This window comes from Anomalospiza imberbis, chromosome Z (genome assembly GCF_031753505.1).
Source record: "Anomalospiza imberbis isolate Cuckoo-Finch-1a 21T00152 chromosome Z, ASM3175350v1, whole genome shotgun sequence".
Taxonomy (NCBI): Eukaryota; Metazoa; Chordata; class Aves; order Passeriformes; family Viduidae; genus Anomalospiza; species Anomalospiza imberbis.
The window spans coordinates 11,247,992-11,267,124 of NC_089721.1; the positions used below are offsets into that span (position 1 = coordinate 11,247,992).

The 19,133-nt window shown below is 33.6% G+C and overlaps 1 protein-coding gene across 6 annotated transcripts in view; it reads left to right on the forward strand.

Moving 5' to 3' along the window:
* The window catches only part of NIPBL (NIPBL cohesin loading factor), a 150,664-nt gene that overhangs the window by 102,645 nt on the left and 28,886 nt on the right, over positions 1-19,133 (forward strand). For all 6 annotated transcript variants that reach the window (XM_068177048.1, XM_068177052.1, XM_068177050.1 and 3 more), the window contains 12 exons: positions 4,115-4,297; positions 8,650-8,847; positions 9,031-9,102; positions 9,191-9,280; positions 10,481-10,584; positions 11,835-11,921; positions 13,852-14,083; positions 14,752-14,903; positions 15,614-15,694; positions 16,763-16,863; positions 17,900-18,038; positions 18,236-18,318. In XM_068177048.1, the coding sequence (XP_068033149.1) occupies positions 4,115-4,297; positions 8,650-8,847; positions 9,031-9,102; positions 9,191-9,280; positions 10,481-10,584; positions 11,835-11,921; positions 13,852-14,083; positions 14,752-14,903; positions 15,614-15,694; positions 16,763-16,863; positions 17,900-18,038; positions 18,236-18,318 (1,522 nt within the window). The remainder of the gene's footprint in view (positions 1-4,114; positions 4,298-8,649; positions 8,848-9,030; positions 9,103-9,190; positions 9,281-10,480; positions 10,585-11,834; positions 11,922-13,851; positions 14,084-14,751; positions 14,904-15,613; positions 15,695-16,762; positions 16,864-17,899; positions 18,039-18,235; positions 18,319-19,133) is intronic.

Below are 19,133 nucleotides of genomic sequence, written 5' to 3' on the forward strand. Positions count from 1 at the left end.
TTGGTTTTGATTTCATGACAGGAACAGCCTCTCTGATCCTGGAAAGCTCACCTAACCATCTTTAAGAATCATCCTGTTTTCCATAGGTGCTTGTTTGAGGTTGTTACATCAAGCCAAATAAAACTAACATGAATAGAGATTGTTATGTCAGAAAATAATTGTGCTGTCCATATTGAATGGACCCAGCAAAAGTCCATAAGGATGTTACCTTTTTTTAATGTTTAACCTCTCTTGAAGGATGGTCTGCCTGGATCAGGAAGATCTACTTGACTTGCAAAGTCAACACAAAGTGATACTGGATCCTCCTAAAGATAACATATGCATAAAACTATTAGCTAAAGCTCTTCCACAAAGTTGAAGCTGCAAAACACAATACTGAATTGTGAATCAGATCTGTTCTTTTCCATTAATTTTTAAGCCATATATGGAGAAGGGAAATACTACATCCTGTAGATATTTATACAAACTTTTCTACTATACACAATAAAACCCTCTGGAAAGCTTCCCAGACTATAATAAGATATGAGACCAGGCTTACAGACCAATTAATTTCTCACTGAGATTATGTGATTGATCTTTAACTTTGTTATATTTTGTAAAGAAATGCTTGGTGAGAAAACATGTTATCTTAAGGGTCAGTGGACATTGAGTAATGGATGAAGATTCATTAACATCTTTCCCTAGAAACTTTTTGATGCTAGCAATCAAGCAAAACCAAGAATTTGTTCTTCTCTGGGAAATAACTTGCCTGTAGATTGTGGACAGCATTGCATGTGTTTGGAGGAACACTGTAGAAGTGACTGTTCATGTATGCAGTTCTTTGATATGAATTGTTCTTCTGTGTCTTCCCTTCAGTCTCACCAGTGTGGAGTTCGTTAGAATGCTCTGGCTGGCAGTAGGAAAAAGATTTTGTTATGATGGTACTTTTCTACTGGGTTTTGTTTGTTTGTTTGGATTTTTGTTTTTCTTTGTTTTGGTTTTGGGTTGTTTAGTTGTTATTTTTGTTTGTTTTGGTTTTTTCTGGTTTTCACTTTAATAGTTGCAGAAGTTTTGAAATTATGTGTAAATGACATCTGAAGAATACACATGCTTATAGTCTCATTTGAGACATATGGTGTACACTAATCACAAACATTGCAGAAAATTGAGTTTTTACATTGGTGCTGACAGTCCTTCCACAAGATATTTGGGCATTCTATTAGATTGTCAAGTAACTTTTTAGTAAAGTCACTTTCTTTTTACTATTTAAAAAGCCATGCAGGCTACAGCCAAATGTAACTGCATAAAGTGAAGACGTGAAAGTAGGTACTAGGTCTTAGCAAACTTAGCAAAAAAATTTGAAAATTAAAAATGATTGTACATGCGTTTGTCAATTTTAAAGAGGCCTGTGTTACATATCCTATTAATTGTTTTATAAAGTTTCCCATAAACTGAAAAGCCATTAGTATGTGTTTTATAACCCAATTCTTATTGCCACGTGACTGGATTCTTAGGTGAGCTGGATTCTTGTAAGTATTTCTTTACCACTCTGAACAAAAAAAATATTGCCTACATTATAAAATAGGAGATATTAAAGAAGGAATTTAGTAAGATATTTCTAGTGACTTTTGAGCTGCCCTGACTCAAGATAGCATGATTAATAGAGTAAAATAAATATTAACAAGCTTCTGACTTGACCAAAAGTACAGAATATCCCTGATTTTCTTTAGAAAGGTTGAGAAGTCCTTTTCCATATATATAAGAATTGTACGTATGTGTGCAGTCATGCTTAACTCCTTTGTACAGCAAAAGTAAAACTCCATAGATTTGATTGTTTACAATCCTCAGCAGCTAAGAAAACTGGGTATGTGGCACACTTACTTCAGGGAACACTGTGACAGAATGAAAAACATCAATGATAGCTTATAGAGAGCTTTATAATAATTCTATCTGTTCTCTTTTCTGATGTTCTGTACTTGAATAAAGGAAGCTTTACCTATTTCCTAAGAAAAGAAAAATGGGTAAGCTTATACGGTAATCTGAAATATCTGTAACAGGAGAGTTAAAATCAAGCAGTAGTTGAATTTAGCACTGAATAAATAGAAACTTGAAAATTCTGAGACAGAAATTGAATTAATTTTACAAATATTTAAAGTAGTCAGTTTTTTCCACTTATGTCTAATGAATACTGTGATTTTTGATTTATATTTTGAAAATGAGTACAAAATAAAAAGTCAGTGAGAAAAAGCAAGAACAGATATTCCTAGGAGACAATAGAATAGCCTCTAAGTTTTGTTTGTCATTTGAGGATTTAATGCAACTTTCATTCATTTACTTGTAGGTGTCTTTTGCAATGTTTTTGTTTGGCCAGATTTATCGTAGAGTTCATGCTAAGTGTGTAGTCCTGCTGATTTTAATGAAATTATCAACGGGCATAAACTTGAAAATACATATTAGAGAACCTGGATTTACAGCCAGCCCTCTATGAATTTCATCTGTGGAAATTGTCTTAAAACTTGTATATGTTAATTTTTCTGCATTCTGGGGCTGGATGTACGCTCCTTATGCACTGTATAGGCATACAAACTATGGGGACACAGAGCTCAGATGCACAGCTCTGCAGCATCCAGCCTTGACCTGGCTGTTATCCAATCAGCTGCTGGTATACACAGAGGAAATGGTCTGCCCATGCTGCTGTACTTCAGTCTGAAGTCAAGTGCATAGTCCACAAAATTAATCATTAACTGAGAAACATGGCCAATCACACCATGAAATGTTTTTCAGCATTTTCAAAAGCATTATTGATAATTTAGATAGCTTTGGTATATTGTGATTGTGTAAGGATGGCAACCTAACACAAATAGGTAACAGTGAGCACAATGTGAAGGAAGCAGGAACTGCTTTAACTATCACTTTACTTTGTATATGTCTTATTATGTCGCTTCAAAAACCCCAATATTTGAAGTTAAATTATTTTTTTAAATGGACTTAAATGACTTGCAGAATATATTTTCATGGTGGAATTTCATGGTAATACTATTCTAATTCCAATTAAAGATGTTTAAAGAGAGTGTATTATCATCCAGGAGATAGGCTTTTTTGGATGAATGTGTGTGTATAACAATTTGGAGGTGATTTCCTCTCTAAATAATATAGTATGCATTGGGAAGGAGAGAGAGGCACTTATGACAAAAATGTTTCTTCTGTTGCTGGAAAAAGATTAACAGTTTAGTCCGACAACCTGCAAATCTGTGTAATAGGTTCTTCGATAAATAAAAATAAAACATCAAATAAACAAACCCCAGAGAAATACTTTTGAATTGATTTGGTTTCCTTATGTCAGTTGGAAAAATTTTGCCTGCAATTTTCTTTCATTCTGACTGCACCTGGGTTTAATCTTGGTTTCAAAATTATGAGAATGGTGTGATATTGTCTACCAATTTATCACTGTGGAAAAGAAACCTAATTTGTTGTTCAGCTCGCTGTTTGTCTGTATTCAATAAAAATGTTTCAATTTTGTTTTGTAAAAAAATCCAGCAACAATTTGCATTGCATTATCAAGCTAGCAGTAGGAGGTAAGAAAAAAATCTGAAGCAAAAGCTGAGTTGTCAATGATTTGGCCTGTATTTAGGGATATGGCCCCACAAGTTTTGCCACAGGTTGTCTCTTCTTACTGGAAAAGGGAATATTACTGTCTTGGGTACACTAATTACTATGAATGATAGTAAACAGAAATATTAATGAGGCACTAAGAATCCATAATTTACTTACAACTGATAAACAACTTAGAAAACCTGATAAATTCAGAGGATGAATTGAAATAAGACTAAACTTTGTGGAATAGAGCAAGAATATCATTCTACAAAGGTAATTGAAAAGCTGATTCAAAAGTAATTCATTTTTATGACTGAAAATATTTTATTGAAGGAAATATGTATGCAATTTTTTGTGTTATTATTTCTAACTGTAGTGTGGACTTAAAAAAAAGGCTGTCAAATACATTCAGGTCTATCTAACTGTGATCTAACTGATTGCTAGTGGTTATCCTGTGAGTGGTTCCTGAGAAAGCATTGTAGTATTGGGCCCTCTTTTCTACTTCAGGTTCACATTTGCTCTTCTTACTCTCCACTAATAGGTAGCATAGATCAGTCAGTGTTAAAGGAGTTGCCTCCTGAGCTCCTGGCAGAAATTGAATCCACCATGCCACTTTGTGAACGTGTGAAAATGAACAAGCGCAAACGTAGCACAGTTAATGAGAAACCAAAATATGCTGAAATCAGTTCTGATGAAGATAATGACAGTGAAGAAGCTTTTGAATGTAAGTAGTAAATAATTCTGTTCCTTAAAGTTAAAAAAAACTAATATTTTATTTTTACAAAAAGATACACTTTTTTTAAGTTGACTACCCTAAAACATACAGCCCCAAATTTGCTGTCCTGACAACTGCCTGGCCAAGAACTCTTGTTTCTCTTTAAAAAGAAAAATGACTTGATTGCAATTTTTCATCCAAGGTGAAAAGCAATGAGTTTTTAAATTTATTTTCCTGATTACTTTACTGGAAACTGCTTTCTAGATTTTTTTTTTTGCTTGCAGTTGTACCAAAAAACATTTCTAACTATTCAGATTAAGGAACATAGCCTCTAAAGAAGCACAGAATTTACATACAAGTGTACGCAAAGAGAAATTTCATTAAATAAATTCTTGAATTATTCTTAGTTTTATTGATAAGAAAATTGGAAGATCCCCTCTTGAATTTTTATGACATAATAAATTGAGAGTTTTACTGCACAGAAGTTTCTTAAAATATTTCTCTTGTCATACTCCTTGAAAAATGGATGTTACTCTTGATGAATTCTCAAAAGACCATTTGCTGCTTCTACTGTTCTTGAATTAACTGTTTTTAAAGGAAGAGAGGAAGCTTCTCTTTAGAGTTTTGCTGTACAATTGAATAAAGTTCCTAAGGAAAAAAAATTGTTATTTGCCTCTAAGTTAAGAAGGCATTTCCTACTTCTTGATAGGAGTATGGTTGGTTAGTTTCTATGGCTGTACAGTATACCAGCACTGGAAATAAACAAAGGGAATCAGTTCCGTCTGAGCGGTGTAGCCATGCAAGGCTACAGGAGAAGCCTGTTAGCCTGAGAAGCAATCTTGCTTATAATGATGTTTTTCCCAAGTTTTGCACCTTTGTTTATAGAAACTTCTTAATGAACTTTCATAAAATATAATATTTTGGGGTTTAGTATTTCTTAAGGTCCAAAAGAGAAAGATTTGTTTGCTCTGCTTCTTAGTATGTTTCAAATTTTCATCCAACATAAACACTGTGTTTTTGCACGTGAAAATTATAACACTATTACCTTTGATCTTTATCGAAGAAGCTGAAAATAATGTCCTTCTGATTGTTTGTTTTCCCTTTTAATTATAACTGAATAATGCTTCTCTGTGCATGAATGTGATGTCTTGACGTAAATTGTAATCAGTCTAAATTTTGGCAAAGGATTAATGGTGACTTGCTTAATTCAGAAATTCTATATTCTCTGTTTACCATATCATATCACCCTTATATAATGTTAATAATTTGGAACAGTGAATTTAAAAAATAAATTTACTAAGCAAAAATTATTTAAGTTGGTTGGGAATTGAGAGAATTGTAAACAGTTTCAAATACCTTAATCTATGTATTAGGCATAGTGGCTGTTGAAGTTCTCAAATACAAAGTAGAAGAAGTTAAGGAAAACTTTCACAATAATTATATGCCTTGAGTATTTCTAGTTTCATTATATCCACTCAAGAGATTTGGCCATCATTCTAATTAATTCAGTGAGTACATGTGGTTTAAAAATAAATTGCAGTATTTCTTAAAGAATAGTGTAGAACTGAATTAAATTTAAAACCAGACAAAACTATCAAAAGTGAAAGATCTATGGCAAATACACTGAGTAGATTTGTATTGTTAAAAATATATATTTCTTAATTATTTTGTTTGCCATAAACTGAACTTTAAACATATGATATAGTGATTAGTATAGAAAAGGAGAAGTTTCTTTGAATATTTTGTTAAGAAGGGACATGCCATTAAACTAAATAATGAGAAATTAAAGATTGATGAAGTCATTCTCTTGCAGTAATTACTAAATGTGATATTGCATACATGTTTGGTAGAATTCAGAAGGAAATTGGGTGTTTATATTCCAAACAGTATCTATTTATGTATAAAATCCTAACTTTTTAAATGTTATTAATGCTTACTTTTTTAGTCAATTTTATTGACTTCAAAATAAATATTGTAGAGCAGTGATTGTGAATAGCTGCTCCAATGTTCACGTTATTTGTCTTGTAGAGCTTACAGAACTGTAACCCATTCTGTTTTGTCGTGCAGCATTGATAAAGTGGTCTGTCTAAAATTCTGCCAGAAAGCAATATTGGAAGTTAATTTTCTTGTGGAGATGTAACTGGGGTCAGAATTCAACCTACAGAGCTTAGTGTTACAGATGATTTGTGAACTGGGAAAAGGGCCATCTGCCTTCACAAAACACTATCTCACGGGGCAAAGGAATCAGTTAAGATGTGTAAAGCCTTTCCCCATAGTACTCTTACTTTCTTCTCCAGTACATTTACTCCAGGTATCATAGAATGGTTTGACTTAGTTTTAGGAAGCAACCTTAAAGATCATCTAATCCCAACCTCCCTGACATGGGCGGGAGTGCCCCACTAGACCAGGTTGATCAGGGCCCTGTCCAGCCTGGCCGTGAACATTTCCAGGCATGTTGCATCCACAGCTTCACTGGGCAACCTGCTCACTGCCTCACCACCCTCACATAAAGATTTTCTTTCTGATCTCTAATCTAAACCTGCTCTCTTGCAGTTTCAACTCATTACTCCTTGTCCTAGGACTCCATGTTCTTGTGACAGAGTTCACACAGGCTAACCTCTAGAGCCTGTCACAATCCCTCCCCTCTGAATAGCATCCATTCCCTCCAGTGCACCAGCTCTGTGTCATTTGCAGCTTGCTGAGGGTGCTCTCAATCTCACTGTCAGTGTCACCAAGATGTTACAGTGCTGGCCCCAGCACCCACCCCTGCCCTGAGGGACACCACTTCTCATTGGTCTCCATTTGACCATCAAGCCATTCACCGCAACTATTTGAGTGTGACCATCAGCCAATTTCCTACCCACTAAGTGGTCCCACATGGCTCACCATTTCTTCAGTCACAATTAACTCTCTCAACCATTTTAAGCAGTGCTAGTACCTCTGCCATCCTGAACATGGCTATACTTTTCCAGAAGGCAGTCTGATCCAGATGCAGTAAATCTTGAAACCTGAGCTGAGTTATTATATTAAAGATTTGGACCACCTCTATTACATTTTTGGAATTTGAAACCTCTAGGGTTCATTGCAAAACAGAAGTGTTCCCTTAGGGGTTATTTTTATTAGTTCTGATCATAGGCTGACTATTGACTATAACCTGGTATGTTTCTTACGTTTCTTAATAAATGGCTTGTGGTAAGAACTTCAGTTCCAGTTCTGTATAAATGCTTTGAACCATTCTGCTCAGAAACAACCTTATATACAGTCATACCAAGGAGACTTTGGTAGAGATGTACAATAGCAGGACTCTTATATGCAGGTCCAGAAGCAATAAACTGGCAATAAACACTGCCAGTCTGGAATGTGATACTTTGGAAGTGTTTTGATCTTTGCAGTACAGTCTGTGTAAGACATCTCTTTGGTAGCTCAGTTAGCTGATTATGTTAAAAAATGGAAAGTTGGCTGATTTCATGGAGAAAGCTACCTCCTCATCCATTTCATTTTCTTCAAAACTGAGCACTCTGTCAACTTCAAAACATGCAAGACTTTCTTTCAAAGTAACAGAGAACTGTCATTCTGCTCCCCCATTTTATTTCCACCAAATCCATATGCAATATTTACTCCAACTTCTTTAACATTCACTTTTGCTGGGCTTTTTGGTCCTGCGTGAAAATTAATTAGAATAATTATCTGTGGTAGGGGCTTGCTCTTTGGCCCAGAATTGTGACTCCAGCTTTCTCCTTTACACAAATTTCCTGTAGTATATATCAAGGCAAAATTTTAGTTGTCTTGGCAAAGCAGAATATCTTTTAGAAAATAGATTACCAAATCTCATTGGAACTCATTGGTTTGTTAGATGGACAAGGTAATCACTGAATTGGAATATGGACACCCAGTAACAATTACAGTTTAGATAACTGAGGAAATTATCTCTGTATTCTCTTATAAAAGATTGTAACTTATTTTAATTTCTTCAATTTTGTTTACTCTGCTTTTAAAAAGACAAATGTCCTGTAAATTCATATTTTTAAATGATTTCTGGTATCTTTGCCAATTTTAAGCACAGTTTTTCTGTAATTCAAAAGAAAACATTAAAATAAGTAATCCATACAGAGTTGTATCTGATAACTTAAGTGTCCATTCAATTTAGAGAACAGCTATACAAGAGTGTTGGACTTGAAATCATAGAATTATTTAGGACCTTTATGATCATCAAGTCCAATCTACAGCGGATGCAAAGTTCACTACTAGACCATGTCCCTAAGCCCTACATTCACACATCTTTCAAATATTTTAAAATGTTCAATTTTGAACTATTAACTGTATAAGATTTGTATTTAAAATGAAAATACATTTATTTCTAGCTTCTCGTAAGAGACACAAAAAGGATAGAGATGAAGCTTGGGAGTATGAAGAACATGACAGGAGAAGTTCTGGTGACCATAGGAGAAGTGGTCATTACCATGAAGGAAGGAGGATTTCTGGTAGTGGCCGTTACCGTAATCGCAGTCCCGATGACTCTGATATGGATGATTATTCTCCTCCTCCTAGCCTCAGCGAGGGTAACTGATCACTATAAGGATTTACTTTTATTCCATAATACTAGTGCTTTTTTAATGGATATGTTAAATATTTTAAACTAGACATCATTAAATGCAATATTGAGTGCAAGTGTAAAAAATGTAAATAATCCTTTCTTGAAGTTTTAAGAAAGTGTTTGTTTTACTCCTTATTCTCTTAATTAGTGGCTAGAAAAATGAAGAAGAAAGAAAAACAAAAGAAGAGGAAAGCTTATGAGCCTAAACTAACACCTGAAGGTATTTTTAGAGGATTTATTTCCTACAGTTTGTGTTTTCTGCTTTATATTTAAGATAATTGTTTATGAATTTTCCTTTTTTTCCCCAGAAATGATGGATTCTTCAACTTTCAAAAGGTTTACTGCTTCAATAGAGAATATTTTGGAAAATCTGGAAGACATGGATTTCACAGCTTTTGGTAATACATCAGAAATTTTCAAAATGCTTACTCCAGTTAGAAACCCAAGAAAAAAAGTGTGTTGGTATTTTTGAACTTCCTTCATGGTGACTTAATTTCATGTGATAACTTGCTGGAGCCTACTGGATTTATGTGGCTTCTCCCTTCAGTGGTAGCCTTTACCTTTCCAATTTCACTTGCTGCTGCCTGAAGAAGACCCTTCTTCCTCTCTTCAGAATCCAAAAGGGGCATAAATCATAATGAGTAGTCCCCTTGGAGTAGAAAGGATACTTCTTTGGGATGTCATTAGGGTGTTACCTTCTGTCAAACATGTAAACAAGATGGTTCTCTTGCTAGCAATATCTGAGACACATAATTACACATCTGCTACTTGCAGATACGATTATTCAATTCAAACAGCAGAGTCCTTTTGAATTTATGGCTAAGACACTGAATCACTTACCTATTTCAGTGGAAAAACAGACTCCTTAACTAAGTGTCTAAGGAAGTAGTTCATGTTGCCAAAAGTGACTTTCTTTTGAAGTGGATAATGGAATAGTCATTAATTTTTTTCCTACCATCTTTGTCACAAGATTAAAACAAGGGGAGGGGCATAGTAAACAAGTTTATATAGTTATTAAAGCCGTAGTGTATGCAAACTTGAACTTAGAAGTGAAGTCATTGGATCTTTCTGTGTTTGGTAACATGATTTTTGTTTTATACATATATATATATATATATATATATATATAAAAACAGTTAAAACTCAGATTATCTCAAGTTGCTTAATTTCATATGTGTTTTTCATCTATTGCTCTTGCCCAGATTTAGACTTCAAAGCTACAATAGTTCAAGATTTGTTCTATTGAATTGAAAATTATGGCTGAAGTAACTGCAATAAATGGGGTTTGGTATTTTAAAAATATTTAGTTTGTGACTTTCAGAAGTGCATGCCTCATTTTAGGCTCTTAATTGGTATTTTAGAACCAGTCATACTTAAACAATATTCATTGTTTCAACACAAGCAAAAGGTGTCATTATCAGTCTTTGTTAGATTCTAATTATTTGGAACCATTAGATTATTTGGACAGTCAGGTCTTTTTTTTTCAGTTAGCATTTTCATATTGGAATAAAAAATACTAATTTCCTAGAAGTCTTACTAGAAATGGAATTGTTAATTTTTGGACCTTTTTTTGTTTTGTTTTTTGTTTTTTTTTTGAGGTGATGATGATGAGATTCCACAGGAATTGCTACTGGGCAAACATCAGCTTAGTGAGTTGGGTAGTGAATCTGCAAAAATCAAGGCAATGGGCATTATGGACAAGGTACTTCTTCATAATCTAACTATTTTTGGAACATAAAATATTCATTAACATAAAAAAACTTACTTTTTCTGTAATGACATTCCACCCTCTTCAAGGGCGCACAGAGTGGAAGAGCTGCTGAGCTTCTGCTCACTTAGCTGAAGTGCTTAGGAAGTTACAACACCCTAACTGTTACTCTTTCTGAGGCTGAGACATTTTTGTTGAAACGTCCTCCTCTGTGTCCTGCTTTTCTCCAGTCAGCTCAAGGAACTTTTGTTGGTGCAAGCTTGTTAATGTCTCACCTCTAGAAACAGTGCTCTTGATTTCCTTTTAAATCTTCCTGGAGCTCTTGATTTGGCAGTCTTACATTAAACTCCTTTCCTGCTCTTGACCACTTACATTTGTGGAGTGTCTGTGAAACCACGTACTATTATAATTACTCTGGACTATTCCAAACTTATGTAATCCCAACTTTAGCTATTCCTCCTGGATTTTCCTTCAATTTCCCTACCTACCCTTGTAGTTTGTGGGTGTCATGATCATTTCTCTTTCCTGATCATTCTCATCCTTAACCTCTATTCCATATTTTTCACACATATATACATATATGTCTATATAGAATCAATTTTGTCGCTCCCAATGGTGAATAGTATCCAGATGAGAGGAAACTGACTCTCCTCAAGGTTTACATATTCCACAAATTATTTAATCATACCTATACAGTAAGTGTAAGTAAGTACAGAAGTACTTACTTACTAAGTACAGAAGTAAGTGTACAGTAAGTACAGAAGATCTATAAGTGAATTCAGTTTACTTTTTTCAACATGCTACTTCTTTGAAGTTAACACTAATACTAAGAATACATTTCCCTTTTATTAACTTTCGAGTATCAGGGAATTAATTTCTGCTTGCTCATGCAGTATGGATTTTCTCCTAATAAAACTCTATATGGTCAGTTAGAATTTGTAGATCATACATGGATTTGGTAAATTTCTATTTCTAGAAGCAAATAACTACACAATATTAGTAACAGGCAATTTAAAAATTTGTTTCTGTGGATTTTGCTGGTTGAAAATGAAGTTTAATTGCAATCCTAGTATATGTTTTGCCCTTTCCATTATAATATCTGCATTCTCCTTATGCCAAATTGCTTACAGCTGAAATAATTTAGATTGTACAAGTTCTGTCCTTCATTCCTCAATGTTCTTTTCAGCAATTTGGAATAATTTCTTTTCCTGCAGTTATTTGACATGTTTCTTTATTTGTTTTAGCTCTCAACAGATAAAACAGTAAAAGTTCTGAATATTTTGGAGAAGAATATTCAAGATGGATCAAAACTTTCAACTTTACTTAACCACGTGAGTTTGAAATTTCATAATTTCACACCATTGTGCAGAATAGTTTTCTTCACTAGAGTCCTATTTAGTGATAGATTCAAATACTCTGTATTGTGTGTGAAAGGGATTTCTGATATAACATCTGTGATTGAGTTTGCCAAATTTTAATACTTGAAGCAAAATTAAATTAATTATATTTTTTCAGTAGTAATCATGTTTTATTATAGTAGTGACAACTAACAGATGTATCGGGAGCAACTATATTTTCTTTTGTTTCATTTTAGATATTATAGTAATCCTGAAATATTCATGGTAATTCTGGTGTAATTTGCATTGTTGGACATTTCTTTGCTATGTGTCCATAAAACATCCTTACAAAATGGAAGAGATACTGCAGTTTTCACAGAGTCTATCTTTCTCCTGAGCATTAAGGAGGAAGTTTAAGTGTTCTTACACTACAAAGTGACAATGTCAATGTAAATAAAATTAACAGGAAGTTTTATATTTTAGGATGGGGTTTTTTTCCTAGCATACCTAAAACTGCTCAAAGATTTTGAGGTTTTATGAGATTGGTGTTCCATATTTCCCATTGAATGTATTTATTTATACACTCTCTATTCAAAGCAATATTGCAGCAAGATTAGAATTGAGTTTTATAGAAAAAAACCTCCTCATCTGTAGAAATAAGAGAGTAGTGATTTATATGAGAAAGGAAGAATTTGAACTTGCACATGAAAACCAGACACATTATTGGTACCTAAATACTTTCATCTAGATAGTATGTAGGGGTTTCAAAGTTTCAGTATATGGTTCTGAATATCTTAGACAATACAAAAAATTCATAAAAAGGAAGTACTGGTTTACCTGGTCTACTTCATTGTGATGAAGTCTTTATGCTAATGATTTTAAAGTGATATTTTTCTTTTAGCTTTTTGAAATAAAACTCAAAATTGTTAAGTTAATTAAATTGTCCAGTGCTTGCAATTCAGAGAAAAACTTGGAACAAAAAAAAAAAGTTTTAGATTTTCTTAAAACTATTAAAAATTATTCAAATAATTGTGGCAAAGTCTCTCCTAAGAGGTAAGGTTGCTACTTTTACAGTGCAGGGAAGATATCTTACCTCCATGTCAGTTTATTTCTCAGAGGCAGAGGATGCTTTAATAGTTTCACCAACCTCTGATCTTTACAAAGAAAGCCAAAAGTGTTAGAGTGTGGTGTCATACAGGTAGTAAAGACCCTTTTTCTCTGGAGATGCTGTCTGTACCAGAGAAACTATGATAAATTCTCCATAGCTTTGGTGTAATAATGCTATTACAATATTTAAGCAGTGCTGGATGGTTGTATTTAACCTCATGTATGTTTGTTTTGGTACCTCATATAAACACTGTAATATAGAGACTCAATAGTGTATGGTAATCTAAATTGGCATATTTGAAAAGAGGTTGATAGTAGGCAGGTTGGTCTATGAAGCAAAAAATATTTGTTTACTTACAGTCCACTTTCATGGACTTGGAACAGCCTTTTTGTGTAAGAATTCCCTCTAGTGGCAGAAATCAAATGGTTCAAAGCAGCAACTGGTACCACTGAAGGAAACACCGGATGAAGGAAGTAGATTTTGGTTAATGTACATTGCTCTTAAACAGAGCATGCAGCAGTCTTCCCTCATAGTGCTTCCCACTGAGACACAGAAACCTTCTTTGTGTTCTAACAGAAGAATTCAGAATATAGGACTTTGAAGACCAGTAGCTTAGAGAGACATTACAAACTTGTTGCTAATAAAACAAATATTACTTGATTTTTAAAATAAATTATTTTGGTATTGCAAAGGAAATACAATAATTTATACATGAATGTATGTAAGCATATTAATGTAATGTTATTTTCTTTTACTTGGTGAGAATAAAAATTTGATTTCTTGTTCATACTTTCCTGTTTTTCTTGCCTATTGCAGAATAATGACACTGAAGATGAGGAGAGATTATGGCGAGATCTTATTATGGAAAGAGTGACAAAATCTGCTGATGCTTGTCTTACTGCTATCAATATTATGACATCACCAAATATGCCTAAAGCTGTATATATTGAGGACGTAATAGAAAGAGTTATTCAGTACACAAAATTTCATTTGCAGAACACTCTCTATCCTCAGTATGATCCTGTGTATAGAGTGGATCCTCATGGTGGTTAGTATGCTAAGAAATGTCTCCATATTAAAAGCTATAAAAGGTTAATCTACTATATGATGATGTAAATGACTTCTGGAATAAGATTTTTTTATGCAGCTTTTATACTGATAGTTCTTCCTTATCACATACAGTATCCTGAATTAATGCTATGTTAGTTTGAGAATGATGGAAACAGAGTGAAAAAACAATGAAATGTGTCATCTGAAGAACTTAGTCATATAGCCCCTTAGTTTAGTGTAATAATGTCAATGCAACCAAAGTATTTAGACTAAAGTATTTAAAAGTTTGAACTTTTATGTACAGTTATAATATCTTTAAATAAGTGATTTCATAGTAATATGAAATGCGACTAGCCATGTATATAATTTTTTTCAAGGAAAACTGTTTAGCTTCTAGCCTTTTGTTTTCATGTACATACCTACAGATGCATGGCTTCAAATTCAAGATCCTTTCTAAAAATCTTAGGTCCAGCATTTAGAGTAATTATGAAAAATATTTATCATGTGAAATTCTTGCTTTTGAGCTGATGCTACTGGGTAGTTTTTCTAAATAGCTTTTGCAAAGCTGTAGCCATGCAGTTGTTTTGGGGGCACTTTGTGAGGAAGATCAACTTTCTAGTATTCAAAACACTGAAATTATTAATGAATACATATTTTATTTTCTAGGTGGTGTTTTAAGTTCAAAAGCAAAACGTGCCAAGTGTTCCACCCACAAGCAAAGAGTTATAGTGATGTTGTATAACAAAGTTTGTGACATTGTCAGCAGTTTGTCAGAGTTGCTGGAGATACAGCTTCTCACTGATACAACTATCCTTCAGGTAGGTTTTTTTCAGAATTCCTGTCCAAAAATGTTAGCTTTGCTTTTCCTACAGTAAATATGAAGTATAATTGTCTCAGTGACATGAAGTTTGAAATCAGTACAAGCTTTTGAATTCTTAATATTGGAGTGACTAGTTTGTTGTGCAGTATGTCATTTGCATCTTCTCTTCTGCACTTAAGAAAAGTTTAACCTGATTGTATTGAGGTATAGAGTAGTAGAACCATTTACACTGGAAAAGATCCTTAAGAGCATGAAGTCTAAACTGCAAAGTGCACCACTAAACTATGTCCTTAAACATCCTATCTACATGTCTTTCAAATATCTATGGGGATGTTGGCTGAACTGCTTCCATGGGCACTTAAAATCCAATCTAAACCATCCCTGGCACAAGTCATGGCCCATTTCCTTTGTCTTTTCACTTGTTAGCTGGGAGAAGAGACCAGCCTCACTTGGCTACACACTCCTTTCAGGGTGTTGTAGAGGACTATAAGGCCTCCCTTGGTGCCTCCTCTCCTCCACACTAAACAGCCTGATACTCCCTCAGCCACTCCTCATAAGACCAATGCCTTAATTTAATAACTTTATTTGCAAATAATATTAAGTAATTGTTTAATGCCTTACCTGCTGAATGAATAACCGACTTGTGAAACTGTGTAAGTACCAGTATGTTAGTTCTATATACTTAAAATAACTTCTGTCCATTGATAGGTGTCATCGATGGGAATAACACCTTTCTTTGTAGAAAATGTCAGTGAGCTACAGTTATGTGCCATCAAATTAGTGACTGCAGTAAGTACTTTCCAGTTTGTGGGTTCTCGTGACTGTCCTGCTGAGATTTCTTAGGGCATTTACATAGGCTGTGTTTTCTCTCTGGTAGAGAATGGGAGTGTAGAATTAATGGTCTTCTTGCATGTTTTTACAGTTCGATGTCATAATATGGAAATAGTGTTGTATCTACCTGACCTGCCCCTATTTGCAGAGTATTGTATAGAAGGAAATTGCCTACTTCAAGCAAGAAGCTTCTTAATTTTGATTTATCAGTTAAAGTGTAAACACAAACTCCTTCCTCTTACCTGTCCCTTTTTTATTTTAAGAAATCTCTTTTTTTTTAATCTTTAATCCTAGCTATGTTGTTTTCATTATTTCCTATGTTCAGATTTGAACTTATGCAATAAGTCATAGAACTAGTATGGTATTTCTGTATAATAGAATGAATTCTTTTCCTCAGAAGAGGTGGTTATCTGAAAAGTCACAGGGTAGGTAAAATATTATTTCAGAAAAAATGTAGTCGAACACAAATGTCCTTGTACGAGTGGGAGATTTTAATAATTGTAAGAACTATATACTTCAGAGTTCTGCCCAACAAAAGGGGAGGCAAAATCAACAGTTCTGATTCTGTAAATTGAAAGAACATATCATGTCAGGCATCAATATTAAAGCCTGGCATATTAAGTAAAACTGTACTCTTACAACCTACATGTGTTCACATAAATTGTGTTATGACAGAGTTTTTCTTTGTATTTAGAGAAGTAAATACTAAGTCCAAAAACTTAGTATTCTACTGTTTGACTTTCCAAAGTAGTGTGTTATACTGTTGACAAAAATATTTTAAATAGAAGTTATTTTCAAGACCTATTACACTTTTATGTTATATAAAGATTCTTTTTAAATCTCTATTTGGAAAAGTTTTAATTATTTTTTACAGAAATGCTTGCATTGAGAAAGCAACTCAATAACAATAAGGTGATTTGTAATTTATTGAAGTGTCATGTGAAGTGTATGCTTTAATATAATTATTTACAATATATTTAAAATAACAATAAATCATTGTCTAATAATCCTGTAACTATTAAATAGGTGTTCTCCCGGTATGAAAAACACAGACAGCTAATATTAGAAGAAATTTTCACTTCCCTTGCGCGACTACCAACCAGCAAGAGGAGTTTGAGAAACTTCAGGTAACTTCTGATCTAAATTAATAACTTGTAGACTATAGCATTTATAGTTTTTTGCAGGGTGAGATTTCAAAACAAATTGTTTGACAAACGTCTTGTAATAATTTCTTGGTTTTATGCTATCACTCTAGTGCCTACTTACAAAAATAATTGAAACATTATTTTTCTCACTAAGAATGTGGATGAGTGTAAAGTTAGTGTGTGTTGAGGATTATTTTTTGTGAGTCAGTTCTTTAATTCTGTTTGGAGTTACATAATTTCTTGATTGCTAAATCTTTGTAGGATAATTCTGGCTGAACTGCTTTGAGGATACACTCAGAGCACTCTTTTCAGGAAGGGGATCAGTTTCATATCCATATCATCTCATATGTCAGAGTTTTCCACGTTTTGATATTGTTAAGTGTAGCAATAAGGTGGTGTTGGTGTGTGTGTATGGGCAGTAAACTTATACTATTTCTGAGGTTACATCAGGGAGAAACATAGTCTTCTTACCAGCTTGAGACAGTTGCCCGCTGAAATTTGTAGTATGCAATGCTTCTGCAGATTATTGTAGGTGTAGCCCTTGTTAAAGTCAGTGTAGGTCATGGTCATTATTTTCTTTTTTCTGAAAGTCCTATACATTTCACATACACTAAATACTACAGAAAAATTATTACAGCAATAGTTTGGTGTGTTTTGTTGCGTTGTGTTGGAGAGAACATGGTATTATACATAATAAGCTGTTTAAGTATTATTAAGTATTTTAACAGGTAGATGTTTGTTTTATTAAATATTCCTGTAGCTGTTTCAGCCACTGAACTGTGTGCTGTTTCAGTTTATTCTGTGCAAGAATAATACTTACTGGTTTTGTTAGGTCAAATGTTACACTGCATAAAAAGAAGCAAATTAATAGATTAATGTCTAGAATGTGGATTTCTAGCTGTGAAATATCTACCTTTCAAATAATTTTTGAAAGATACTGCTTAGTAGCAAAAATTTTTCTTGTGTTTTGTCCTTTTTGTTTACTTTTAGTGTTAAAACTGTATTTTGTTATTAACAGGTTAAACAGCAGTGACACTGATGGAGAGCCTATGTACATTCAGATGGTAACAGCGCTAGTTCTGCAACTTATTCAGTGTGTGGTGCACTTACCATCAGCAGAAAAGGATTCTAATTCTGAGGAGGAATCAAACAAGAAAGTAAGATATTTTTAAAAGCCTTCCTTTATGTATGTGTGCAGAAATGTGTGTTCGTAGGTATAATACTTTACTACAGTGCTGTCGTAATCAAGTATTGTAATTTTAGGTCTGCTGTAATTTTTTGATGCATAAGAAATGCTGATCTGGAAATCACAGATCTATGCTGAGATAATAGACATTTATCTTGTTATTTTTAGGTGGATCAAGATGTGCTTATTACTAACTCATATGAAACAGCCATGAGGACGGCACAAAACTTCCTTTCTATTTTTCTTAAGAAGTAAGTTCTGTTGCATTCTTTAGTGTATTAAACCCAACTCCAAATGAATACTTTAAAACCTGGCCACTGAACAGTGACAAATACCAAAGTTATTTATAATAATATACTTTATAAATGCCTAAGAGAGCTTTTTGCCTAGACAAAAATGTTTATAGAAGAGAAATTCTGCAGAGTGTTGTTCATACATTTATGAAGCTGTCTCACATTTAATGTAGGATTCCTTTATTATGGGTCTCTAACTTACCTGAAGGCTGAGCAAATATTTAAGTGGTGAAATCATGCTGATTCGATGATCAGATATAAAAATCTGATCACCAAATTATTACTTTCACTGAGCTAAAGTTAAGAGTGTCACTAGCTCAAAAAGGAATAGCAAATGTACCTAAATTAACTATAGGATTTCAAAGAACAAGTCTTTAGGTTTCTATTGTAATAATTTCTACTGAAAAGCTATTTAATAAGACATCTAGCAATTGCATGCTTCTGATGTTAAACTTAGGGATGATATGTAGAAGTCAAAAAGTATCAGGTATGTTAACTTTTGGTGGCTTTTTGTTGTTGATTTGGTTTGTTGGTTGGTTGGCTGGTGTTCTTTTAGCATTCTGATTGTAACCTTTGTGAAGCATAATACTGAGATGTGCTATCACTATCAGATAAACAAAATCAAGCTTAAAGAATATAAACATACCAACTCTTAAATATCCTACTCTAGCTTCAATTTTATAATTCTACCTACTTTGTCTATCCAAGTTAACACAGACTTTTGCAAAGCTAAAAATAAAAATCTTAGCAACAAAATTCTGCTGTCATGGATT